Source organism: Typopeltis vanoorti, chromosome 9 (genome assembly GCF_054136105.1).
Source record: "Typopeltis vanoorti isolate ZY-2024b chromosome 9, IOZ_Tvanoo_1.0, whole genome shotgun sequence".
Taxonomy (NCBI): Eukaryota; Metazoa; Arthropoda; class Arachnida; order Uropygi; family Thelyphonidae; genus Typopeltis; species Typopeltis vanoorti.
In genome coordinates, this window is record NC_143557.1 from 2577076 (window position 1) to 2590382 (window position 13307).

At 33.3% G+C, this 13307-nt stretch overlaps 1 protein-coding gene across 3 annotated transcripts in view; it reads left to right on the plus strand.

The window, feature by feature from the left end:
- Window positions 1-13307, plus strand: part of Marf1 (meiosis regulator and mRNA stability factor 1-like protein) — a 655603-nt gene that overhangs the window by 414579 nt on the left and 227717 nt on the right. For all 3 annotated transcript variants that reach the window (XM_090397518.1, XM_090397519.1, XM_090397520.1), the window contains one exon: window positions 3663-3874. In XM_090397518.1, coding sequence (XP_090253644.1) covers window positions 3663-3874 — 212 coding nt within the window. The remainder of the gene's footprint in view (window positions 1-3662; window positions 3875-13307) is intronic.

The following is a 13307-nucleotide window of genomic DNA, read 5'->3' on the forward strand; positions in this document are numbered from 1 at the left end:
CCTTCCTCAGTAGTGGAAGATATCAGAAGCTTACCTCATATCATTACTATATTTATGTAACTTAGTTACTCTTACACATAGATTCCCACCATCCTAATCTAGTTTCTCTTACTCCCATACTCATACCAATAGATAATTTCTTGGGACTCCTGATATCACATTTAAGTGTATGCCATCTCTCTCATATAAACCTTTTCTTCCTTCATATTCACTTCACACATTCAAAAACTTGCAGTCATTCTTTCCAAACAGCATGTGCATTGAATCTTTTGCCATTATGGTTAATCCTGTTCTATTATGTCTGGTTAATATACTATTTTCACTCTCCCACTCTTCACTCTTGCTTCTTCCAATAATCCTTTCACATCCTCTCTCGCTCTCTCATGCTGTATTATCAGCCAAATCATTTGTTTCTACCAGAACTGACTGTTCTTTTACTTTTCTGCTTTTCAATTACATTCATAAAGTTTTTGATTTTAGCACTTGGAAAACTCAAGGTCATTGGTTGCATGTTTTTTTTTTTTTCATCGAGTCTTTGCATGCTTTATAATTTAATTTCTATACCATATAATATATTTCTTTTTATAATCAATTTTACCTACCTGATTATCATCATGCAATATTTTGCTTGATCCAGTGCTTTTTTATTTCTCCCTTTGCTGCCTATCCCTACCTTCCATTTCCTCCCAACTTCTCTAATTCCTTTCAACTTTTTTCAATTCCCACATTGTCCATTTCCGAAAGGACATGATTCTATTCATTGAAACAAGCCTGCTTGTTCAGTTTTACTAGCATTCCTCTTTGTTGCTGCTCTGTGTTCTTGTGAGGTTTTAGTACCATTTTACAACTTCTTTAATATTATATTGTTCCAACTAAATATCAGGAAATATCCAAATACTATAAATACACAAAAGTCAGCAGTAATATTGTGCTGACTTTTACTGTATTATTTTACTGTACTCCCCCCCCCCAAAGATGAAGTACAGTAAAACAGATAAAAGTTGCCCACTTTCATAAGAGCATTAAATAAACTGACCTTTCATTATTATATAGCCTTAAACTAGCTTGTCATCATATCCACAGAAAGACTGTGTGGATATACATAAGATAATTTAGGACAAAATGCTTAGAGTGAATCTGGTGAGAGATGGGGCATCATCTGTGTTGCCCTCTTCTGAATAGCATCAAGATTTTAAAGTGGTTTTTATGCATCATCCCAAAGAAGAATGATATTCTAAGATTAGATGGATTTGGGATTTGTGTAGTTAACAGTATACTATATAGAACACTGATGATTTGATTAGAAATCACCTGGCTTTTTGGAAACTGGAGAAGCTCTGTGGATATGTTTTTCATGCTTTCTTTAACATTGGATGTGCAAGAGAGGCTAGAGGTCTCAGTCAGACAAAAATAATTTGAAGATATGCAATCTTTCTTCTGAGAAATAAGAATGGATTGCATAATGCTAAACAAAATAGCTTGGAATAATTGTGTTGCTATAAAGATTTGTCAGACGAAGAATATAAATTGAGTGTACTGTCATGAGCAGCAATATTGATAGGATTTGTAGAGAATCATTTACATAAAGGATGACAAGTATGAATGAAAATACATTACATACGTTGTATTGGATGTGCAAGAGAGGCTAGAGGTCTCAGCCAGACAAAAATAATTTGAAGATGTGCAATCTTTCTTCTGAGAAATAAGAGTAGATTGCATAATGCTAAACAAAATAGCTTGGAATAATTGTGTTGCTATAAAGATTTGTCAGATGAAGAATATAAACTGAGTGTACTGTCATGAGCAGCAATATTGATAGGATTTTGTAGAGAATCATTTACAATAAAAGATGACAAGTATGAATGAAAATACATTGCATGGGGCCGGTTACTTTACAGCCAGAGCAGATCAGAAAATAAGTGTTTTAGGGAATCTCTAACATTGGATGTCAGTTCTATTGAATGCACATTGTAAAAGAAGGAATATTTTAAGGTATAGTGCAGTTTAGGATAACTGAGGTGGATGGTAGTTGAGCAGTTAAATTAAAATAAACTAAAAATGCTAAGAAATTATATTCTTGTTTTATCCTTTTTCCAAGTGTAACCAAACAAAGTTTGCACATGAAGTACCTTCACAACTAGGCCCCTTGTAGATAGAAGCTAATGATGTCACATTAATTGCCTTAGTATCACGTAATGTCAAGCACACATCCTTTTGGGTGTGTATAATGCTATGCATTATGGGATGGGCCACTATCCAGACTGCTTTCATCTTTTATTGAAGTCTCATCAGTGGAAACCAGACCCAGAAGAGAAGCCAAGGTTGAAGTAATGCAGAAGTCATATAATTCCCATATTATGGAGGTCAGTTGAGGTATAAACAACTTAGTGGTGTGTGCACATTGTTTATGTTGATAATTGAAATACAATTTGCTGAAAATCGATGCATGAGAGAACAGTTTTTAATGTGTGTATGCGCGCATGTGCCTGTGTGTGTTATTTTTAGTTCATTTGTTTATTTTTTTGTTTTGTTGAATTGTTTTAGGGTATTGTTTCTATGGAAGATAGTGTTGATCTGCCAGAAACTGTATTCTTCTATATTGTATTTCATGGTTATTAGGTTAAATAAGAGTAGATTGTGAAATGGCAAATTAAGGCTCAAAAATATATCTGCAAATGTATTTCAGTCCTCTGTGCATCACCTTTAGAGTGCCACATATTTGGCTATACTTGCACCCACCTGCCATATATGATCTAGCAAAGTAAGTCGCAATAGGATTATTATTTTCTAGCTAGTTGAGAAGCCTCCTGATTGTCACAGGAGGCTTCAAAAGATGCCATGTACACTGTTTGAGAAAAGGATGAGAAAACGGAGAAACCAGAGCTCTTTCTCTGAAGATCTGACATGGAAATTGTATTTTCAATAAGCAGAGTAGTGTTTCATTTGGCAATGAGTCATCAGTGACCTCAAAAAAAAAATAAAAGGCAGGTAAATGGACATTTACTGATACTCCTAACAGGAAATCTAATGTCAAAATAATAATCTAATAATGTTGTTTGAGAGAACTATGAGAAAACGGAGAAACCAGAGCTCTTTCTCTGAAGATCTGACATGGAAATTGTATTTTCAATAAGCAGAGTAGTGTTTCATTTGGTAATGAGTCATCAGTGACCTCAATAAAAAAAAAAAAAAAAAAAGGGCAGGTAAATGGACATTTACTGATACTCCTAACAGGAAATCTAATGTCAAATATAATAATAATCTAATAATGATCATTTCAATTTCATAATGTCATCTACATTCAGATATATTATATTCACTTTTCTGATAATCAGAAAAACAATTTTTTACTTATAACAATCATATGAGAAAATTTGTTATTTTAATATCAGTTATATAAAATATCGATCCATAGCATTTGTTACTTGTACCATAAGTAATGACCGTAATAAGCAGAAATGTTTCTTATATTTTAACATCTTCCTTTCTGCAATTTCAGTTTCACGTAACTGCTTACTTTCATTTCCAAAGTCACTAGAACTTTTTTAATTTGCTCCAACTCATAAACAAAAAAAAAAAAATGTGTAGAAAAGAACAAGACTCAGTGATATTTGTCACCTACATACATGACTTATTACTCTGTTATTTATTTTTTATTTCAGGTAGTCGCAGCATTAGTCCAGCTTTAGTAGGTCAGTTATCATTATTTAGTCGAGAAATATTTGATCTTCTTAAAAGCCAACCACGCTGCTCAATTCCTTTCAATAAATTTATTCCTACTTATCATCATCATTTTGGACGTCAGTGTAGAGTTGCTGATTATGGCTTCACTAAATTAATTGATCTATTAGAGGCAATTCCACATATAGTTCAGGTATTTACATTCTTAAGTGTAAACAGCCCTTTATAGCCAATATATAAATGAAATATATTGAATAAACTTTGAACAGTAACCTTATCAAAAACACTCCCAAACATTTTTTTTTTTAATTTAAACAGAATTAAGTTATTTTAGTTATGATTATTACAATATTTTAGTTGTATTGAGTTTTCTAATGAAGTCTGATTGTGTAGGTTTAATAGTCTCTTGTGTTTTTTTCTTATGGACAAAAAAAAAAAAAAAGTGTGTATATGTAGGTGTGTGTAAATATGCTGCTTAGGTAAGTCTTCAGTCAAACCAAGTAATAAAGCTGAAAAATTAATGCTGAATATTTTTTAAAAAAATTAAATTATACTTAATCATCAAAATACTTCAGCTTTTTCAACCGAACTAATGAAATAATTCATAACCTTTCCGTTTTTTTTTTTTTTTTTTTAACTAAGTTTTTTTTCCCTGACTTATTTTATACATTATATCCTCAAATGAAAGTCCAGTGAATGCATTATGTACAATTATTTACATTTTAGATTGTTTTATCTCATGTTTTACACCAGAATGAATTACCCCTATTCTCAAAGATAAACTGCTAGTTTTCATTTCTTGTTTAAGTACTTCTAAAGTTCTTTTTTAAAGGAAAATTTTTAATCTTTCTAGATTTATTTACTGATTATGTGAATGGTAAAATAATTTTTCTTTAATATAAACTTAAGAGATAAACTGGCTTTGAGTAAAAATTAATTTCTTGGAAAATTTATCAGGAATGTAATTTCATTCTACGCACATTATTTTTGTTTCTACACTTACCACATTCATCAGCAATGCACTCCCACCTGCTACTCCCTGATCAAAACTGTTCCTCATTCTCTAACATATATTCCTTTATACAACTTTCTGGGTGATCCTTTATTTCATTCTTCACTCTATTAATATCCTGTATTAATCTGGTATAAACATCTCTCCCTATCTACCAGGCTCCTCAGGTTAATTCTCTCTTATCTCATATCCTATATTCTAGAGAATTAACACTGCATCTTTTTTTTGACTCTTTCCAGAATCTCATTTACCTCGACAATCAAGTGAATATCTATACATATTAGGACAAATAATCTCTTTGTGTATGTCAGTGGCTTTCTCATTATGCCATAATCAGTTGTGTTGCCTTCAACTTCCTTACAGTCAACTTTAGTTCATTTATATCTTCTGTATACCTTCCTGCAAGCCGAATACACATCTTCACCTTCTAAAGTTGAAAATCTTAGGTAATAAAAGAATTTTTTTTTTATTATTTTACATTTAGCAATGCTGAACTAGTAGATGTTCATTTTTCTACACACAATTTGTTCGAATTCTGGAGAGCTACATCAGTGTTCCTCAAGGTTTTTTCCATCCATGTATTATAAATACCATTTACATAAATGAGGAGTCACTACAATTAATAAAAATTAGGTGTATAGTGTCCGAGTTGGATCGAGGTATGTGTGGCAGTGGGGAGGCAAAAGCACAAGGCTGTGTTGTTGACTGTAAACTATGGTTGGCTCTTCATGGTTAAATAAATATAGGCTAGCTTATAGCAGAGAAGTGTAGTCCATATTCTTGAACATTACCATGCAGTTTTATGGTTAATGTGTTATCTATATCATATTTAGATATATTAGAATTAATTAGAATCATTGAATCATATTTCTTTAGCTATAATTTACTTGTATGGTTAATATAAGTGAATTGCATAGTTTGGAAGATGCAATAGTTCCTTCTGCTAGATGTTCTTTTGCAAATAAGAATTGAAGTAACTGTGTGTAGGACATTAAAAGAGCAGAATTACCTTCTCTATAGTTATTTCGTTTGATTTTTATATAATTATTATAATTAGTATCATAATCAGTAGATTAATATGATTGAAATATTAAAAAACAAAATATGAGGTGGTTGATAAGGCCAGAGTATGTTGAAGCTATGGTTGACATTGAGCTAATGCTTAGAAGTCACTTTGCTTATGTGGTTAAGACATCAGATCACTGTAATGCAGAATAAAGAAGTTATATATGCTTACACTTTACAAGGCATTGATCAGACTGTATCAAGAACTACTTGTTCTTTAAGAGATACCTGTTGTTGGATCCTACTTCTTCTTAATCCACACTTTGGATCTGACATGTTACTCACTATGATGTTCATAAACAATTGATAAGTTGTAAGTTGATTTCTAATTCAAATATAAAGAAAATTTATATTTAAAGACTGCACCACTTTATATCTGAATTAGTTCAAGAATTGAAGGTAAACCAACTCTCAACAACCCTTCTATGTTGTTATTATATATACTGGCTGAGTATATTTAACTTATTTATCTCTCCCGCTTTGGTTCGAATATTTTATGAATGGTGCAGTAAAAGAGATTCAGGCAAAATACAACTTTAGATAAACAAGAACAAATATTTAATTTAGAATCACAAATTTTACACTTAAATTCAAATCAGTAATTAAGATATCACAAACATTTTAACTTCTCTGATAAATTCAATCATACAAACTCAGACAATGGTAAATTCGTTGTCTCTAATACAGTCTTCTCACAGTTCCTTAAGTTCCAAATACAATAAAATCTCAGTAACACCACTTTACAAGCAAACACTTTTAAATTTACACTTCAGCTAATCTTCACAAGAGTTACTGTTAACATAAGGAAATTCTAGGATGAAACTCACACACTTCTCTGTATAGGAATATTAATGGTTGGAATAATCTTACCGATAATCTTCTATCTTCAACTTATACACAAACACTTTTAACAATAATCGGCACTCATTAAAATAAATCTTCAAACATTAACTGAATTAATTCGCGGTCACTATACACATAAACAAACGTTCTTGCATGAAGTACTACTAATCACTCGTGAAATAAGGCAACACATACAATGATTCCTTAACTTGAGGTTTTATATGCGCAGTTGTTCACTCTTCCGGCATTCAATTATTTCTTTAGACATTACAATTCTAAACACAGCTAACGGTAAACTTCAATTTTTACAGCCTCTGCTATTCTAGTAACTCTGTGCTTTATTTAAAGATTCTGTGTGTCCTTGACAGGTCGGCCCTGAAATTGAATCTCAACTCAAATATCGCTAGTCTATTTAGTAGTCACTCAGCTGTCTTCCGTAGCTATAATTGTTATTCTACAACTTATTAGCTAACTGCTTCTCGACTAGTAGACCTTATTAGCTGCTTGAGTGACTTGCCGACTCGCTATTATCGCACTGTGATTCCCGAATGCTCTGATTCCAACCTAATGCCAATTCTCTCCTTTTTCTCTCTCATAATTAAATTAATCTCTCTCTATATATATTTTTTCAGCATTCTTCCCTTTTTATATCCATTCTTCCTGCTTAAATTATTCTCTTGATTTCTTTCTAAAACTCTTTTCAGTAAACCTTCTCCTTACGTGGTGTTCCAAAACGTGCAAGCTATCTAACATACGTCTCCATGACAACCAAACAAAATATAATAAAATTGAGGTATTGCATAATGTTAAACTTCTACAAATAGGAATAAATAAAGAATATTTACATTTCAATTAATGCGCAGTTAAATTATCAAATACAAGTTCTTATAATATTAATATAGTAATGAATAAAATAGCTTAATAATATTTAATACAGTCTTTTCATTATTAATACATATATCTTTGATTACGGGGTGCTTAAGGGTCAAAGCTGTATAACTGAGAGGAGACCTCCACATAGCCTTTAAAGGAATGCGGAGAACCGACCAGGGCTTCTGACCTAATGTCCAATCCTCACCTTCTCGTGGTGCACCCTGTTGGGTATCTACTTTGATACTGAACGAACGAGGATGGGCTGGCAATTTGGGATTTAGCCAACCAAATTGTATTCTTATTGGTTAAACCAAAATAAAAAAATGATGGTACAACATGACAAACTTTCATGCCGGCTGGGGCATCGCCCGGTTAAACAAGGCCCCCGTTGTTTTCCCAGGGAACCAGGGTGAACAGCGAAAAGTCAGCTACTGGAACAAATCTGAAAACAAACCCCAACTCAACATCACCAGAGTTAAAGATCGGTACTATCAACGTAAGAAGCCTGAATGGTAAAGAAATGGAGCTGGCCTGAGGAATTAGATAAGTACCAGATCGACATAATAGGGGTGACTGAAACAAAAAAGACCAAAACTGGTGAGATCGTTCTGAGCAATAAATACAAAATGTTATATTCAGGCAATGACAATCAAGGAAAAGGAGTAGCCATAGTATTCAACACAAAATACGAGGCTAATCTTCTTGAATGGCAATCAGTCTCAAGTAGAGTAATGTGGGCAAATATGAGAATGGGGAACTGGACAATGAGACTTATTTGTGCCTATGGTCCCACAGAAGGTTCTAAGGTAGAAGGGGAGGAATTTTTTGATGCTTTAGAAAAAGCAACTGACACAATGAAAAAGGAAAACTTGGTCCTTGTTGGGGATCTAAATAGCAGAGTAGGAAATGATTGTGAGACATACAAAAATATTTTGGGAAAATTTGTTGAAAAGAGCAAAGCTAATAATAATGGCAAATATCTGTTGGATTTCTGCTCAGGACATGGACTGGTTATTACTAACACCATGTTCCAACATAAAAATGTGCACAAATTCACATAGAGAGAAGAGGCTAGGAATAAGAAAAGTCTCATTGACTATGTTATTGTTGATAGTAATGTTTTCTCCCTGGTGACGGACACCAGAGTGTAAAGAGGATTTGAAATTGGAAGTGATCACTATTTAGTCTTGAGCAGAATAAAATTGAATTTCATATTGAAAAGAATAACATGTAAGAAAGTTTTAAAGCTAATAAAAGTTGAGCAGCTCTCAGATGTGAACTGTAGACTAAAATACAGAAATATTATTGAAAAAAAAAAATGAAAGAGTTTGAGAACAGGAATCAAACCTTGGAGATTCAGTGGCAAACTCTGAAGAAAACATTGATTAATTCTGCCAGAGAGGCATGTGGTGAGGTTGTGTGCAAGGATAAAAAAAATCAGAACTCCCTGGTGGACACAGGAAGTTAAAGAGGCAGTGAAGGAAAAGAAGAAAGCATATCAAAAGTTCCTGGCAAATAAGTCAGCTTTTACTCTTACAGAATACAGAGACAAATGTAAGAAAGCTAAACAGTGTGTAAAACTAGCAAAACAAAAGTCATGGGAGGATTTTGGCAAGAATATAGAAAATAAATATCAAGAAGGTGGCAAAATATTCTGGAGGTTGTTGAAGAAGCATAGAAATTGAGGAAAGAGTACTGTAAAAGGAGTTAGAGATGATAAAGGTGACATGAAAACAGGAGAAAAAGATATCCTTGAAGTATGGAGTAATTACTTTGAAAAACTGCTAAATGAAACAAGCAGTGATGACAGCACAGTGATAAAAAAACACTGACCAGGCATGCAGTCAGGAATACATATCCATACTTGAAGTAGAAAAAGCCATCAAAGGCTTGAAATGTGGAAAGGCAGCAGGAGTAGATGATATTCGACCAGAAATGCTGAAGTATGGTGGTATAAGAGTCTCACAGTGGCTGCACTGCATAGTTCAGAAAGCCTGGACAGAGGGACGAATTCCCAATGATTGGAGTAGAGCTCTCATAGTACCCATATATAAAAAGGGAAATAAAACTGAATGTGAGAATTACAGAGGTATTTCCTTACTGAGTGTTCCTGGCAAGATCTATGCGAGTATACTTGAGAAATGGTTGAGAAGAATTGTAGAAGAAATGCTTGGTGAAGAACAAGCTGGATTCAGGCCAAATAGAGGCTGTCAGGATCAGATCTTCACTTTACAACAAATAGTCGAGAAAGCCTGGGAATATAACAAAGATCTGTATTTAAGTTTTGTCGATTTTGAAAAAACATATGACAAGGTGCCAAGAGAGAAGCTATTCAATACGCTGCAGTTATATGGTGTCAATGGGGCATTATATCAAGCAATACTTAGTCTTTGAGTTGGAAGTCAGCAGTTAGAATTGAAGGAAGTACAGGAAGATGGTTTAATGTTAAATCTGGTGTGAGACAAGGATGTACATTATCCCCTCTGTTATTCATTATCTATATGGATCACATTATGAAGGAAAGTGGTATTAAACATGACATCAAAATTGGAGATGTTAATGTCAGCTCTTTGCTTTATGCGGATGATGTTATACTTCTAAATAAATCCGCTACAAGTCTGCAAGATTCTCTGACTAAATTGAATAACTGTTGTAATAGATATGGTATGAAGGTCAGCAATAAAAAGACAAAGACAATGAAAATAGGCAGAATTATTGAAAATGTCAACTGTATTGTGAATGGAGAACCTGTGGGACAAGTAAAACATTTCAGCTACTTAGGCACGATTTTTACTGAAGATGGTAAATTAAATATAGAAATAGACAACAGAATCAGCAAAGCTGGTATGGTGTAAGTCAATTGAATAAATTCATATGGAGTAAGAGAGAAATTAGCTGTATACAAGACAGTGTACAAACCAGTTTTAACTTATGGATCTGAGAGCTGGGTCAGAAGTAAAACATTTGACCAAAGACTAGAGACCGCAGATATGAGAGTCCTGAGAAAGATTCGAGACATGAACAGATGGCATCAATGGCAATATCATATTAAAAATGAGGATATTAGGAAAGAACTTGGCATTGTCAGCATCCAGGAATGCGTTAGCAGAGCTAATCTCAGGTGGTATGGTCATTTAAATAGAATGGGAGAGGAAAGATTAGCAAAAACGACCCAGAGGAAGACCAAGATACAGGTGGATTGATATGGTACAAAGTGCCTTAGATGATAGAAATATAAGATCTGATAATGTTGGAGTCTTGACAAGTAACAGACTGATTTGGAGGAAAATTGTAGATAGGAAGTTAGTAATGATGTAATTTTTTCATGTAGTACTGTCATATCCTGTACGCCCCTTAAGGGTACATGGCAGGAATATGATGATGATGATATCTTGGACTAATTAATTAAATATTAAATAAGGTTAAAGGTAGTTATATGAATATTAAATTATAAACAAGTGAATTACGTTAAATAATATTTACAAGTCTAGCCTATGTGATGGAAGATCATGTTGGATTCTGAAACAAATAATAATTACTCCAATCTCTATATAAAAAATTGAATCCAACAAAGGCTTACTCTTCCTTTGAAAAATTTTTCATACTAGGTCCTTTGATAGAGGAATCCGACTGCTCATTTCCTTTTTGAACTCTTAAACAATTCCTAGTTTCAATCAAGTCTAATTTGCATTCATGTTTTATACATTTATTTCTTTCTGTACTTGCTCTTGTATCTTTGCTGCTCTTAAAATAAGGAAACAATTGTTTTCTAAGCCTATAATGTGGTGATCTTCTTTCAGGGTAGAAGCTCTGTTTTTTGTCACTAATATCCAATCTAAGTTGTCTTCCATCTTGGTAATCCATTCTTTTAGTCTTCCTTCTGCGATCACACAAACCCTTGTAATTCTTTCCTCTTCTTATATTATCAGTTCTGATATGTAAAGCTGATATCTTAGTAAAATTAATTTTAATTGGCATTTGATTCTCAGCACAAATTTCTTGCTCAGAATCAGACACTTGAAGTTTTGATGTCAAGTCAGTGTCAAGTTGAATAACAGGCTGATCAAATATAGTAGAGCTTGAATCCGTATCTTTCACAGTTGGTTTATCTACAGATGATTGCGCTTTATTAGGTCGGTCTTCTTCATTAGGTACACAAAATCTTCTTGTCAGTTGCCTTGTTCCTGTGCATTCAGACTTATTTCTTTTAACATGTATTTTTCTATTCATTAGGGATATTTCACCTCTAGAAAAGTCACAAGAGAAGTGATGCTTCTCCATAAAATTTGTTCCTAATATTATGTGAGTGTTCAAGCTAGGAGAGAAAGGAACTATAAGTAGATCTTGATATACACACAGGTTGATGTCTGGTATATAAATTTTTGTGCGAACTTTCTCATATGCTGTAGAGTTTGAATTAGAGAGTGGTAATCTTCACGGGTCTCCTTAAATTGGTAACATTTTTCCATAATTTATCTCTTAATTTTAGGAAATAATGCTTACTGATGGTTGAGGCATTACAACCTGTGTCAAATAGAATGTTACATTTATGACCTTTGACACATCCTGTAATCCTCATCATTGATTCTCTTGATCTAGGGAAATTTTGAGACTTATTATATGCTCAGTGAGAAATATGTCCAAAACTAGAGTTCCATCTGCTGTCTGTAGTTTCTTTTATTAAAGTAGCAATTCCTAGCAATGTGACCAATCTTGTTGCAATTAAAACACTTAGGAGGATCCCCACCATCTGTGAGAATTTTTCTCCTTGTCTGAGGTTGAGAATCAATGGGAATTTGCTGTCTAACATTCTCCAGGGCTTCCACCACTCTATCCAATTTAGTCAGAATTGGTTTATTTTGCCTCTCGACTTCCAGTTTGACTACTTCGCTAACATAATCTGCTGTGGGATTAAAGTTCTCTTGAAATCCTATAGTTATTTCTGTCAATTTTTTCATTACTTCATCTAACTTATTATTCATTGGCTGGTGCAACTTTTTTACCCTGGTGAACAAAGTCTTGTACTTCCTTGAATAACTTCTTATTGGTTTGCTCATTTGTCTCAGACATGCAGTTATAATTAATAGAATTCTCTTTAATAATTTTCTTTTCATCTTCTTTCCTTCTATTCTCTTTTGAGGATTTATTTAAACCTAGGGAACAATCAGTTTTTTCTACTATGTTTACAATGCCTATATTGGATAAAGGACAAAGGTCTCCAATCATCTTTTCCTTGACAGCTACAAGGCATTCCTCTAGTGAGGTTATCTTCTTGTAGGCTGTCTCCCTCAGTTCTTGCCTAACACCTTGTCTAAATTGTTGATAAACTGCCCAATCCAAATGAGGTTTGTCTTCATTGGATACATTCAAACTATTAGAGAGAGAGTTAGTAAACGATTGTAGAAATCAACAACACTTTCTTTGTCCTTCTGTGTAATCCTCTGCAGCTTCCATAAATTTGGTCCAACACTCCTCCTTTTACAAAATTGAGATAGTAAGGCTTCTTTAAATTTCTTGTACTCAAATGTTTCTCTAAGTATAGGAGATGAGAAAAAATATGTTTTAGCTTTACTAATTAGTTTGTTTCTAAGTAATACCAACAACTGAAAGTCTGTCCAACCAACTGTTTCTCTGAGTTTCTCAATAAAAGTAAAAAATAATAACACATCATCAGAGTCATCATCATCATCATCATCAAATTCCTGCCATGTACCCTCAAGGGGTGTACAGGATATGACAGTACTACATGAAAAAATTACATCATTACTAACTTCCTATCTACAATTTTCCTCCAAATCAGTCTGTTACTTGTCAAGACTCCAACATTATCAGA